General features: G+C 48.1%; 1 protein-coding gene across 1 annotated transcript; it reads left to right on the top strand.

Moving 5' to 3' along the window:
- The first annotated feature begins 7645 nt into the window (after positions 1 to 7645).
- Positions 7646 to 9252, top strand: LOC116505021 (methyltransferase-like protein 7A). Its single transcript, XM_032212319.1, has 2 exons — positions 7646 to 8137; positions 9016 to 9252. The coding sequence occupies exons 1-2, from the start codon at positions 7646 to 7648 to the stop codon at positions 9250 to 9252; spliced, it is 729 nt and encodes a 242-aa protein (XP_032068210.1).
- Positions 9253 to 15093: the final 5841 nt, after the last annotated feature.

Raw genomic sequence — 15093 nt, 5'->3', positions numbered from 1 at the left:
GGGCAAATACAATTCTCGCTGCTGTAGTTACATGTATAATCAAATAAGTATCCTCTTTCTTGAATTTCTCTGGGATAATCCCTAGTACAAATATCTCTGGTCTAAATTCTATTTCTTGTTGTAGCATTTTCTTTAACCATACTCTTATTTTAGTCCAATATTTCCTTGTTTCTGCACATGTCCATCACTGGTAGTATGAACCTAGTGCTTGTTGACATTTCCAACATTTTGCTGACTTATCTTTAAACATCTTAGCTAGTTTTCTCGGGGACATGTGCCATCTGTAAAATATTTGGAAAAGTTTTCTTTGTAAGCTGTTGATATGGCTGGTTTATAATTCCTTTCCCATAGTTTTTGCCACCTTTCTAGTTCATTCATATAGCCAAAATTCTTTGCCCAAGTTAACATTATATCTTTCACCACTTCTTCTTCTAGCATAGTTCTTAATAGGTAGGTATATTGTCTTTCTTTCAGGTGTCTTATTCTCCAAATATCTTACAAGTTTAATTCTTCCACCATCGTGAAAAAAGGTTTTGGGTAGAATTTTTCTTGGCTTCTTGTTCATCTTTGTAGATTTATAGTCTATTTCATTATTTATGATTGCATTAAAGTCTCCTAGTATACATATTGTTAGGTAATCTCCCCGTTGGGAGAGCGAGTGCATTCAGAGAAGCGTTGTGAGAGTAGTGTTGGAGAACACACAAACCAGCATACAGAGACACTGCAATTTAAATAGGCTTTTACTTTCATGGAAAATAGAGGTATCAGAGTCCACCAAACAGTGCAAGTCATACAAGGTTAAGACAGTCAGTCATCAACGTCTTTCAGTTAAGGGATAATCCAAATAACATAGTCCATAATCATACAAACAATCTGGTACACACCAGTTTGCTAGCAGTTGCAAAATTTACAATAGCTCATACTGATCACTATACGGCACTTCTAACAGCCAGCTTCCAAACACTCAGATCAGATCAGCGTCTAACAGTGATTCTGGCTCCATGGCCCAAAGTAGTCAAATAAACAAAGAGAGAGAAAAAAAGTAAACCTTTGATATGAGTTGTCTGGGTTGTCCAAATTTCTCCCCCGCCCCTTAGGTAGAAGGGGGAGGCACACACTAACAGTATGGCAGTCTCAACAGCCCATTATAATGTAGCAAGGGAAGGCAACACAATGTTTACACAGCTGGTCTTATTTCTTTCTTATAGAGGACTTTTATCAGTTCGTTATTATCTACAATATTTTCAAGGTCAACTCTTCTTAGGCAACTGATCTGCGCATGTGCGGGTTTGGAATGGCGACCGGGCTTTTTCACTCTGTGCAAACTTGGCGAAAAAGCACCGGGAAGCCTTCCAAACGGACCGCAAAATTTTTGGAAAGAGTCCCTGGGAGAGCCTAGGACCTGCGGAACCCAAAGGACCTGAAGAAACCCGGAGGCTTAGCGTTCCCTCACAGCAGTGGCCCGGGTCGCCCAGCTGCGTGGGGACGGCGGCGACGGCGGCGCGCGGACGTTCGGCGTCTCCCTTTACCACCTTTGGATCCCTGGGAGCCCCTGGTGCTGCCTGGTGAGCCCCCTGGCCATTTATCTGCTGGCCCCTGGTCCTACCAGTTGTCCCCTGAATAGCGGAACGGCAGCTGCTGGAACTAGAAGGAAAGCGTGGAGGGAAAGATGGCGGCGCCAAACAGCTGATTCACAGCATTTACACCTCGGATGTTTCCTCCCTGGCCAGCCTGTTCGAACTTGCTGGAGCCGAGTGACTGTGACTGTGAGCCCTGGTGACTAGTGAGCTTAGAGGGGTTAATTTTCAACCTAATTTTTCATCTTAAAGAAAGGGGGTTGTCGGAGGCTGCATTGAGACTGTGGAGCGACGGACTGAATGGTTGTGTGTGCTGCCGCCCCAGACACCCCCCCCTCGGATCTATCTCTGCTCACCTCGCTATCTGTTACCTATCCCACTATCTACTATCTGCTGCCTGCTCCTGCAGCCCCTAGGAAAGATCTGGCCGTCCTAGGCTGACTGATGTGCTTACTCGGGCAGGGAAGAGGACGATCCTTGAACTGGGCCCTGCGTCATTGTAGCCTCCTCCGGACTTTGCTCCTGGGCCTTGCTTAACCATTAGGAGGAGTAGGATTGTGGCTGAGCTGGCGTGGGAGCAATAGAGGATGGCGGCTGCAGTGGCGAGGACTGAGCTCCGAAAACACCAGTACTTCCTCCTCCATCTGCTAGAGTGGCACAAGTCAGCCTCGAACTTTGGCCCCCTAGATTGGGGCCCTTATCCATCTTCAGGAAAGAGACTTTTAAATATACAGCCCACTAACCTTCATTGGCAGGGTAAGACTGCATGGTTGCCGCCCATGAATTTTGGATCTTTATATCTAATCCTGCTTGTATACGGCCACCTTATATATCACGTACTTTTGACTTGGTGGCCAAGGACGTCTCCCCAGGACATAAGAAGGGAGAGGAGCGGATCACCGCTCCCTCCACCCTTTCCACATTACTACACATTATAATTGCGCAATTTTAAAATAGTATGATGAGTGTATGGGAGTTGGCTGGAATTGAATGAATGGCCCACTTTTATTATTTTGTTACTATTGTATTTTTATATGTTTTTAAATATTACGTGGGAATTGCTAGGGTGGATAAATGAGAATGTTTGACTCGGAGGGCCTGCCGGGGAAGGCGGGGGTCAGTGGGGTGGTCGGGGGGACTACTGCTACGGGAGTGGGTCGGAGCATTACGGTCATTACAGGGAGGGGCAGACATGGCGGGGACTTTAGGGCTAGCCATTACCGGGGAAGGAGGGTTCGCTACATCACAGAGATCCCTCCTTCCGGCCCTATGAGTCCCACTCCAAGACCAGATGGCGCGAGTAGTCAGGACCCTGGTCTCAGGCTGTTGTCGCTAAATGCCAGGTCTGTTGTACACAAAGCTCCTCTTGTCCGGGACTTAATTGTTGACGAGAGGGCAGACCTGGCATGTATTACTGAAACCTGGCTGGGCACAGAAGGAGGAGTCCCCCTTGTAGAGATGTGCCCAGAGGGATTTCAGGTGCTTCATCAGCCGAGAGCCCAGGGAAGGGGTGGCGGTGTGGCTATTGTTATCCGGGAGTCTCTGTTACCTCGTAGGGTCCCTGCTCCGGAGCTTGTCGGGTGTGAGTCCCTGCTGATAAAGTTGGACCTCAAGGGTCAAGTGGGTTTGCTGCTAACGTACCTGCCTCCCAACTGCGTTGCAGCATCCCTCCCCTCGCTCCTCGAGTCAGTAGCCGAGCTGGCAGTTGAGTTCCCCAGGCTTATAGTTCTGGGGGACTTTAATTTGCCATCGCTCGGTGAACACTCTGATGGGGCGCAGGAGTTCATGGCTTCCATGACAGCCATGGGCTTGACCCAGGTAATTCGGGGCCCAACCCATGCAGCGGGTCACATGCTCAACCTCGTATTCCTCTCGGAGCAGTGGATGTGTGATCTTGGTCTGAGGGGTAATGAGATCATACCCCTGTCGTGGTCAGACCACTGCCTACTGAGGCTTGACTTCCGGAGGCCAAACCCCCACTGTAGGGAGGAGGAACCGACCAGGTGGTTCCGCCCCAGGCGACTTATGGACCCGTTGAGGTTCCAGACGGAGCTTGGGGTTATTCCTGATACTCTCGCCCACAGTTCGGCGGAGACTCTGGTTGCCGCCTGGTATTCGGCGGCGTCGGAGTCTCTTGATCGGATTGCGCCACTACGGCCCCTCCGGGTCAGTGGATCCCGGAGACTTCCTTGGTTCACCGAGGAGCTCCGAGAGAAGAAACGCCGGAGGAGACGCCTAGAGCACCTGTGGAGGTCCGATAAGTCCGAGGCGAACCGAGCACTTCTGACTACCTGCACCAAGGACTACGTCCGGGCATTAAGAGCTGCCAAAAGATCACACATCTCCGCCTTGGTAGCGTCCGCCGAGTCACGCCCAGCCGCCCTGTTTAGGATAACCCGCTCTCTCCTTAATAGGAGGGATGCGGGAGGCCCCTTGCAGGGTAGGGCTGAGGACTATGCTCAGTTCTTGGCGGACAAAGTAGCTCGGTTTCGGTCGGACTTGGACTCCACCGCAGTAGATCCAGCCGAGACACAGGAGGATTACTTGGCAAATCATCTCTGGGTTGAGTTCCAGGATGTTGCCTCTGGGGATGTGGACAAGGCCATTCGAGCTGTAAGTGCCTCCACCTGTATTCTGGACCCGTGTCCCTCCTGGCTGGTTGCCAACAGCAGGGAGGTGACACATGGCTGGATCCAGGTGGTTGTGACCGCCTCCCTTCGGGAGGGGCACTTCCCCGCCGTACTCAAAACGGCGGTGGTGAGACCCCTCCTGAAGAAACCATCCTTGGATCCAGCCATTTTAAACAACTTTCGTCCTGTCTCCAACCTCCCCTTTATTGGGAAGGTTGTGGAGAAGGTGGTGGCCTTCCAGCTTCAACGGGCCTTGGAGGAAGCTAGTTATCTTGACCCCTTCCAGTCCGGCTTCAGACCTGGTTACAGCACAGAAACCGCTTTGGTCGCATTGACCGATGATCTCTGGAGGGCCAGAGATGGAGGCTATAGGTCCATCCTGGTTCTCCTTGACCTCTCAGCGGCTTTCGATACCATCGACCATGGTATCCTTCTGCGACGACTGCGGGAGGTGGGGGTGGGAGGCACTGTTTTGCAGTGGTTCTCCTCCTACCTCTCGGACAGGTCGCAGTCGGTGTTGGTCGGGGGGCAGAGATCGTCCCTGAGGCCCCTAACATGCGGGGTGCCGCAGGGTTCGGTCTTATCCCCCTACTATTTAACATATACATGAAACCGCTGGGCGAGATCATTCGGAGGCACGGGATAAAATACCACCAATATGCGGACGATACGCAACTGTATCTGTCCGCCCCGTGCCAACTCAATGAAGCGGTGGACGTGATGAGCCAGGGTCTTGAGGCCGTTAAGAACTGGATGAGCGCTAACAAACTGGTACTCAACCCGGACAAGACCGAGTGGCTGTTGTGTTTCCCTTCCAACAATTTGGCCAATGTTCCAACACTTAGGCTGGGGGGTCAAATTTTATACCCCTCAGATAGGGTCCGCAACTTAGGAGTCCTCCTGGATCCACAGCTGACTTTTGACCACCAGTTGTCAGCTGTGACCAGGGGGGCATTTGCCCAGGTTCGCCTGGTCCGTCAGTTGCGGCCCTACCTAAACCGGGAGGCTCTTGCAACAGTCACTCGAGCCCTTGTGATCTCTAGGCTGGAATACTGCAATAGGCTCTACATGGGGTTGCCCTTGAAGTGCATCCGGCGACTGCAGTTAGTCCAGAATGCAGCCGCGCGAGTGATAGTGGGCGCACCGCGGTTCGCCCACGTTACACCTGTCCTCCGCGAGCTGCACTGGCTACCTGTCGGTCTCCGGGTGCGCTTCAGGGTACTGATGACCACCTTTAAAGCACTCCATGGTAGTGGATCTGGGCACTTGAGAGACCGCCTTCTGCCGATTACCTCCCTCCGACCGATCAGATCGCACAGACTGGGCCTCCTCCGAATCCCATCCGCCAGTCAATGTCGACTGGCGACTACACGGAGGAGAGCCTTTTCTGTTGCAGCTCCGACCCTGTGGAACGACCTCCCCGTCGAGATCCGCACCCTCACCACCATCCAGACCTTCCGCGCAGCCCTCAAGACCTGGCTCTCCCATCAGGCCTGGGGATAGGTTCCCAATTTACCCGCCCGAGTGTTGACTGTTGAATGAAAGTTGTCTTTTATTATTTTTCTTTTGTTCACACTTTGTTTGTCTTTTGATATTGCACCCCCTTCCCTGTGATTGTAAGCCGCCCTGAGTCCGCTCAGGGAAAAGGGCGGCCTATAAATCATAATAAAATGACTAAAAAAAAAAATGACTAAAAAAACTTTTACCAGGTAGTTTGCAACTAGACAGCAATGCAGATAATTAATTCAACATATTTTATTTAAGTTTCTGCTTCAAAAACAAATCTAAGCAATTCTCAAAAGTCACCAAGTTACCAAGAAAATCATAGGCATAGAGTGAAAGTTAAAACGCCAATGGCTTCCGATTCGCTTTCTAACATCCTTAAGCATTTCTCAAGATCTATCACTTCCTTTATTCTATCTGACGGCTTCATCCATTCGCTGCTGACCCGAGGGAGTGAGAACACCTGTTGTAAGTACCACCCATTCAGCGCTGTTGTAATTTCAAATGGTAGCTGAACAAGTGGTCTTTAAACAAGGATTACCTGGACAATGATACTTTAGTCTCTTAAGAAACAATTAGACACTAAACATTCAATAAAAGAGATGGCTTCCTTGGGCTATCAAGGAGCTAAGACATTTGTGGTAACAATACCATTTGAGATGCAGCTTTAAATGATGTTGAGAAGGTTTAACAAATTACGTGGGGGATTTCCTAATTAGTAATGGTGTAAAATAAACGAAAGAAGAATCAATGCAGAAACGGTGCACAATAAAATGAGGTGAATAACCTTATGAGTTATCTACCAAAAGAAAAGTGGAATACACATGCATATTAGGATTGTGAAAATATTCTGATTTCTAGACAGGGTTAAGGTTAAGGTTATTTTAACTTGAACAATCCATTAAAACTTCAGTATCATTGTCTCAGCTAATTGCTTGGTAACTGCTTCCTTTTATTCGCTGCATTATTCATAAGCTCAGCAGGAAGCCATTATAACCCTATATAGTCAGATTTGTCTGTATGACAAAATCACCACAAGCCACCGTAGGAGCAACAATTAGCACATTGTTTCAATGTTGCAAGTGTTTTCCCCAAAGTGTCAGGCCTTGGTTGATTATGGCGATCATTATTAGTCCTGACCATTAAATATGATGTGTTTTATTTTTGGCGTTTTGGTATCTTCATGTCAGTCTTGACTCCTGATCGCCTGAATTTGTCCCTGCAGTTTTCATGGCAAGGTTTTTTTGGAAGTGATTTCCCCTTGCCTCCTTCCTTGTGTTGGGAGAGAGGAATTGGCTCAAGATCACCCAACTGGCTTTATAACTAAGGCAAGACTAGAACTCAGGGTTTCCCAATTTCTAGTCTGATGCCTTACCTACTACTTTGATCTGAAAGTCCATGGAGATTCTCAGTCATCCAGGTCATGGTTGTCCCAAAGGTGCTTTTTCAGGAGGCAATTGGACTTTTCTTGTTTTTTCTTTGAAGACATTTCGCTTCTCATCCAAGAAGCTTCTTCAGCTCTGACAGATAGTGGGGAATGGAAGGATTTATAGTACTTGCAGACAGCTGGTCATTTGCATCCGAGGGTCATTGAAGCACTTGGAGGTTTATCTGTCTCCTCAGGGACACTTGAGTATTGCTGCTGGTTCCTGTAGTCTTCAATCTTCCTCTGGAAATCCATTCCTACTCCCACACCATTCAAAGGGTGTTCATCCCAAATTGCATAGCTAAAAGATTTTTTTTAAGTAACAGAAAGTATCACTGTCGGTTTAAGAAAGAACTGGAACAGATCCGAACTGAGGACCTGATGTAATTGCTTTGCTTAAGAAAGAACATTAAAGGAACAGGGAGTACTAGGAAGTGTTTAAGAGAGTATTTAAAGCAAAGCATTGAGGAAATCAAGTAGGAAAGGTTTTTTTTCCCTAGTTGGTGACAATGTTGGTTCTCATCTCCCAACAATGCCTCAAAATCTTCACCCTGCCCATCTATGTGCTTGCCTATTTTGGCTTATGGGATCCTATTTGCAAAAGAACTTTCCCATTTCTTATGAACCAGTACAGCAAATTCTATAATAAAAAACTCCACAAGGAAAAGGAAAAGCTGTTCCAGAACATGCGGGACTTTTCCGATGCCTCGGGAAATCTCCACCTGCTAGAGATTGGCGTGGGCTCTGGCTCCAACTTTAAGTTTTATCCCCCCAACTCTCACGTGACCTGCTTGGACTACAACCCCAACTTTCAAAATTTCATCCTGGAGAGCATGGCTCAGAACACGCACCTCCAGTTCGAGAATTTTGTGGTCGCCTCCGCCGAGAACATGACTTCAGTGTCGGACAACTCTGTGGACGTGGTGGTTTGCACGCTCGTGTTTTGCTCTGTGAAGAGCATCCAGGCTGCCTTGAAGGAGATCCAGCGAGTGCTCAGACCGGTAAGGGCAAAGAGGGAAAATTAACTCTGGTCTGTCCAGACCACTGAATAATGGGCACAAGGCAGGTGTGCATCCTTTAAAAATAATGGGCACTATGTAGGTGTGCATGCACACTAGACAGGTGTGCCTGGGAGCAAGGGCTTTAGCTCCCACAAAAATAGCATCTCTCTGCTGCTCTTTATGCTGCTGATTTTGAGGCTTAACTTAAGTGGGTGGAGGAGGAATTCTAGGAGTTGAAGTCCACAAGTCTTAAAGCTGTCAGGTTTGAAAACCCCAGAGGTTTTTTTTCTAAAGGGTTAGGGGTGCGAGGGTGTTGTAACAATAGCTTTAAGATTTGCGTGCTTCAAAAGCTAGACTTTCTGAGCCAACATTTTGGTTGCTAAGCAGGACAGTTGTTAAGTGATACTGATATTATATAACACTTTTAATTAAGCGGGTACCTTGAATAAACATAACTTTGAGTTTCAAATAATACTGATTTTGTTGTTGTCTTAGGTGACATATGTGAAAAAAATTCAGGTGCTCAGGCATGAAAATGTACCGCTCAAACACTATACTTTTCCGCTCACACTGAAAAAAAATTAGAGGGAACATTGATTGTGGTGTAAAGAAAATACACTTAACACCAAAAAAAAAGTAAAGAACTATTTAGGTATTTGATTCCCTCAAACCCACCATTAGAGCACAAAATCCATACTGGGTAGGGGGTGGTCAATTCACCACCCAGGGATGTGGTTTGTTGATGTGCTTAGGCTACCCCTAAGAGTTTATGTCCCCAGGAAGTTATATAACAGTCTTGATTACAGTGTGAATTTTTATGTAATTTCAAAGCATTCTGTTTTATATTATTCTTTTTTGTATTATTTTACTTTTTCCAGGGTGGTGCATTCTATTTCATGGAACATGTAGCAGCTGGCAGATCAACCTGGACCTACTTCTGGCAACAAGTCTGTGACCCTACTTGGAGATATATAGGAGATGGGTGCACCTTGTTAAGAGAGACCTGGAAAGATTTGGAGAATGCGGGGTTTTCTAAACTGAACTTGCAACACACCATATGCCCGATTTTCCCCTATCTAATTCGTCCTCATATTAATGGATATGCTGTGAAGTAATTTAAGGGAAAGCATATTTCTCTGAAAATCAGATTTCTAACTTTAAAGAATTAATCATAAAAATGCATACACTGCAATAAGAAAAGTGTTTTCTCTATTCTTTACAATTCAGAGTGGAGGAAGGCTCCAAAAAGTTCAGGCCACACTAAACCTAAATCAGGGGTATCAAACACAAGGACTGGGGGCCAGACCCGGTCCCCAGAGTGCTTAGATATGACCCGCTGGGCCACCCTAGAAACAGAGAAGGACTGGCCTATGGTCCCTGTGCCTGGGCCATTTTTGCCTTCCCCATCCCCCAGCAGCACTCTGCAGGGTTCAGCAGGGCTGGGAGAAGGCAAAAACACCTCCGTTTTTTGTGAAAAACAGTCTGTTTACCACCCATTTTCCACAGAAATGGGGGTGTTTTTGCCTTCCCCCAGCTTTGCTAAAGCCTACAGAGTGCTCCTGAGGTCCAGGGAGGACAAAAGCTTTTCTTACTCACTTCTTCAAAAACCTGGTACATCTTATATACTGGTGTGTCTTATAGTCCTAAAAATACAGTATATGCCCTACTATAGATGTTTTTTCAGTGCCCAATTACTGGGTCTACCCTGAATCCACCCAGGACACTGCTCCCCTCCTTCACAAGCTCATTTCCATTGTTGCAGCACACTAATATACTTGTGATCAATAGAATATTGCTTCTCAGTATCTGAGCATGGTATTATGGAACAAATATCTACCTGAAAGGTTACATTAAGTGAAGAAAACATCCTTGCTTGTAATATATGATTTTTCACACTTATCACTGTATTATATTCTCATCCTATTATTCCTACCCATGAAAAAAATATTCCCAAATATTTAACCATTGAATTAAATCAATCCATTTTATATCTTCAGGGATCATGATATCACTATCTCCTAGGACCGTGATGGCGAACATATGGCACGCTTACCACAAGTGGTACGCGGAACCATTTGTCTGGGCATGCGAGGCTAAATGGTTTTAGCCCTCCAGAGCCTTCAGGGAAGCCTCCTGAAGGCCCCTGAAGGCTCCGGAGGTCTAAAACAGGCCCTCTGAGCAAACCGGAAGTCCATTCCCAAAGTTCCGGTTTGCCCAAAGGACCAGTTTTTCGCCCTCCGAAGTCTTCAGGAAAGCTCCCATAAAGTGTTGGGGAGGGTGAAAAAAGAACTCCAAAAATGGGAAGGAGCACTGGTTGGGCATGCATGTGTGCTGGGGTCATGCACATAGCATTATGAGTTTGGCACACCCGCGTACCACTCCCCTGTGCTCCCCCGTCTTTTGGCACGGGGGCCACAAAAGTTTCGCCATTACTGTCCTAGGACTACTGTATTCAGTTATTATCACAGAACCAACACATCTTGTAGGGTGAGAAGTTCTACAGCTTGTTTTGGGATCTTCAGATGGAGTAACGTGGGCCACCACTCAGGCCCAAAAGACCAAAAATTGCTACTCCCGCAATGAGAAAAATCACAAACAAAACCCATTCATACCACAATGACCACATCAGTTTGGGGTAATTTTTATTCTCAGTCAGGCTTCTCCAGGAATCACATTCTATTCTTGAAGTTCTTCCACTGGTCCTTTTACACATGTGTAGTGCCCCCCTTTGTCTTTAGTTTGAACTGCTCTTTCAGTGGTCAGCAGGACTTGATAGAACCTGTCCCAGGCTTGGCTAAGTTTTGCCCCACCTCAGCTTTTTATCATGATCCAAACACCAGGATGGAACTTATGCTGTCCCAACAGTATATAGCCAATTTAAGAATTAGAAGCTGCCTCTTTAAGCAACTATCTCATGGGAAATGTAACTACCTTATGGGAAACGTAGTCCCATAGCATGTGACCACATCTGTGCTCCCTGATTGGGCAGTGGGGTATTTTGCCCAGGAAATTGTTTTATTACTGCGCACTCACTGAATCGCCATCAGCACTATCAGAAGCAGCTTTGCACCAGCAGCATGGGTTAGAGGAATTAATGTCTTTTTACACTACGTCATGGGACAGATCAGGGATAGTACTTTTTATTTCCACAGAGCGTGAAGTGAATGAGTCTTCCTTGCCCATCTAATAGTTATATTTAGCAGATTCAGATTTGAAACCGACATCATTTAGTACTTTTTTGTTGGTCTCAGAAACCCATCACAGCAGGCTGTATCCAAAATGTCTGTCTGCCTTGCGCAGAGTTTATTTGGCTTTTATACAGTTTTAACAAGCATAGCAAAAGCAGGGATAGCAACAGCATCTTATTGGTACATTCTCCTTGTCAATTTCTAAGACCATCCCAGCCAGGGTAGAATTTCACATAACACAACAGTTCCTGGTACTGATTGACTCTACTAATTAGGTGAGGTCATAGATGTTGAGGTAACCGGTCACTGAGATCACGAGTAGTTTGCTGTGCATGTCTGTACATAACCTTTGTATAACCTCTACACCAGTGGTGGGTTGCTGCTGGTCCTCCTCGGTTGTCGCGAACCGGTTGGTCACCGGATGCGGAAATAAGTTCCGGAATGCCTGCCCCAGCCCTGTATACCCGGACGGTATTTTGTCCCTTCTGTCTCCCCATGTATGCTCAGAAAAGCAACTCCGAAAGGTCCTTTGCTAGCAGGCAGGTTCTAGGACGCCTGCCGCCACCAAAGAACCTTCCTGGAGTTGCTTTTCTGAACACAGGGAAATGGACTGTATTTTGTCCCTTCTGTCTCCCCGTGCCACCCGCTCGTCTGCATTCAAACTAGCCTGCCCCCTTTTGTCTCCAGGCATGGGCTCTCTGGAAGGAGAGGTTCTTTCCAAAGACCAGCTTCTTTTTGGCGCGGCGATGGCCAGCGAAGCTCTTAACGAAGGCAAGAATCCCGCCGCTGTGCCAGATTCAGCAAACCATGAGGCTGTCAGAGAGAAGAGGGCAGCGCATGCCCGTGGGCTTGTGCAACAGCCGAATCCTCGCCTCCTATTCTTCAGCTGCTGCCCAAGCCCACATTGCGTGTGCTGAACTCTTCTCTCTTGACAGCAGCCTGGTTAAAAAGAACGAGGCTCTGCTGGTCTGAAGCCCATCCAGCAGTAGTAGTAGTTTCCCCCTTTCTCCACCCAGCTTACCGCCCCCTTCTTTGCTTAGGCTTCCTGCTGGGTTTGGGGACTTATGCCCCTCCTGACGTACTTTGCAACCGCTGGAGCCCACCCGAACCTCTTCATGGTGCTGGCTGGGCAACCTGGTTCTGGGGATTCCCCCCGCCTCCAAAAAAAGACCAGCTGCCCGTCTCTCCAGATCTTGTGGCTTTTCAGGATTTTCTTTTTAAAAAACGCCTTTCCGGGTGATCTTGAAAATCTGCGAGGTTGCTTTGGAAGGGGACAGATGGGCAGCATTTCCCCCTGCCCCCCTCCCTGGGTGCCTGCAGCCTCGGAGCCTGCAGCCTTAAAGCAAGCCTTTGCACAATAAAGAAAATCTTTTCATGAGTGAGAGAAGTCCTTAATTGCCTTTACTGTACAAGTTGCTGCAGGTTCCGAGGCTGCAGGCAACCAGTGATGGGGTGGGGTGGGGGGAATGCTGCCTATCTGCCCCCTCCCAAAGCAACCTTGCAGGTTTTCAAAATCATCTGCAGAGGTGTTTTTAAAAAGAAAACGGTCTTCTTGGGAGGGGGAATGGGCTGCGCTCAGAGAAGCAGGCGCCCGGGGCTCCCTGAAGCAGCACCAGCCAACATGTCCATAAGAAAAGCCCCAAGGGCAAGTGCGGCAGCACCGCACCCACTTCCACCCTGCTGGCCGCCCAGCAACGCATCCCCGCCGCCTCCTTCTACTCAGCAGGCAGGCTGGGTAGGGGTGCGGGCATGGCCCAGGAGAGGGCAGTTAACGGGGGGCACTGCCCAGCCAGTCCTCTCTCAGCAGCAGTGGTGAGTTCCAAGATGTTGCCTTCAAGGTGAGCAGTGGGCACCACGTGGCCGGGGCAGCAGGGCTCAACCAACGCCCACCCAGCCACCACTCAGTGGGCAGGCTGGTGGGTGGGCGGAAGGTTGCTCTGGCACGACCAAGGTGGCACATCGTGGGGAGGATTGGTGGGCATGAAGGGCTCCTGTCTTCCCTGGCCAGGCTCGAGCATGGGACAGCCTCGCAACAGGCACGTCTGCCGCTTGCGGAGCGAAGATGTGGCACTCGCATTTTTTTTCCAGTTGTTCCTGGCCCTGCGAAGGTTCCAAAAGTGCTTAGGCTCTGGGACATCCCATGCTGTGCTCGCTTCCGCTGCCGCTACCTCCGCTCCCAAAAGGAACTGTTAGCTGCAATCAGGTGCCTCAAGCTGCTGCTTGCAGTCATTTATGGCTGCAGATAGATTGTGCTTGTAGCAGGAAGCTCTTCGCCCTGTGAGAGCTCCCCTCCAGCACTCCTAGTTTGGTAACATCATCAGTGCTAGAAGGGAGTGGGGTTTGGGGGAAAGGAGGAGAAAAGACAAAAAGGAGAGAGGGAGAAAAGGGAGGTGGGGGATAGTGGGATCCTTGCTGTTTTCTGAGCTTGGTGGTTTTCTTACAGACATTTCATTACCAAACTAGGTAACATCATCAGTGCTAGAAGGAAGTGGGCTGGGGGGGGGAAGAAGGAGAAAGTTAGGACAAAAAGGAAAAAGATAAGGAGGGAGAGGACTGTGGGGTCCTTTGGTGTTCTCTCAACGTGGTGGTTTTTAATTATTTTTAGGGAATTTTTATTTATTTATTGTTTATAATAAGAAATGTTATTCCTTTTTTGCAAATGTTTTATTTGTGATGCAATATGTTGCTTTTAAGTGTACAGGTTGGTGCATGGTTTATGTGTCTCAAGGTGGCTGCTTTTCTATGGGCAGGCCAAGTTGGTGCAAGGCAGCTTTGCCAGATTTTGTGTGTTTTTGTGTGATACCTGGTTCGTTGTTTAGGTAATTGTGAGGTGGTTACTGGTTCTGTGAGCTTCCTGACACTGTCCTTTATAATTCCCCACAATGCCTTGATGGTTTTTATTCCAGTGGCTTTGTCTTTCCTGTTCTTAAGGTTAGGGAAAAAAACTGGTTTCATCTGCAGTCTTTGCAAGGTCTCCCACTTGGTCACATGGCCGGCAAGCCACTCCCACCCAGTCACATGGGTGGCAGGCCACTCCCACAAAGGAAGCCACACCCACAGAGTAGGCTCCAAAAAATTTTGAAACCCACCATTGCTCTACACTTTTTCTTGCTGCAAAATGGATAAAAATCCCAATGCATTGTCAAAATCATGTTCCCAACACTTCTTATTTATACTTCCAATTGTCACTTTTGGGGAACAAATTCAATGCACAAGTGAGCAGAATGCAAAGGGTGAGCTACTCCATAGTTTTGGATATTTCTTTTCTTGCATCTATGGACATGGGAGTGGGTCGGAGCATAGCGGTCGTGACAGGGAGAGGCAGATACGGCGGGGACCTTAGGGCTGGCCATTATCGGGGAAGGAGGGTTCGCTACATTACAGGGATCCCTCCTTCCGGCCCTAGGAGTCCCACTCCAAGACCAGATGGCGCGAGTAGTCAGGACCCTGGTCTCAGGCTGTTGTCGCTAAATGCCAGGTCTGTTGTTCACAAAGCTCCCCTCGTCCGGGACTTAATTGTTGACGAGAGGGCAGACCTGGCATGTATTACTGAAACCTGGCTGGGCACAGAAGGAGGAGTCCCCCTTGTAGAGATGTGCCCAGAGGGATTTCAGGTGCTTCATCAGCCGAGAGCCCAGGGAAGGGGTGGCGGTGTGGCTATTGTAATCCGGGAATCTCTGTTACCTCGTAGGGTCCCTGCTCCGGAGCTTGTCGGGTGTGAGTCCCTGCTGATAAAGTTGGACCTCAAGGGTCAAGTGGGTTTGCTGC

Source organism: Thamnophis elegans, chromosome 2 (genome assembly GCF_009769535.1).
Source record: "Thamnophis elegans isolate rThaEle1 chromosome 2, rThaEle1.pri, whole genome shotgun sequence".
Classification (NCBI taxonomy): Eukaryota; Metazoa; Chordata; class Lepidosauria; order Squamata; family Colubridae; genus Thamnophis; species Thamnophis elegans.
This window is presented reverse-complemented; position numbering and strand designations above follow the sequence as displayed.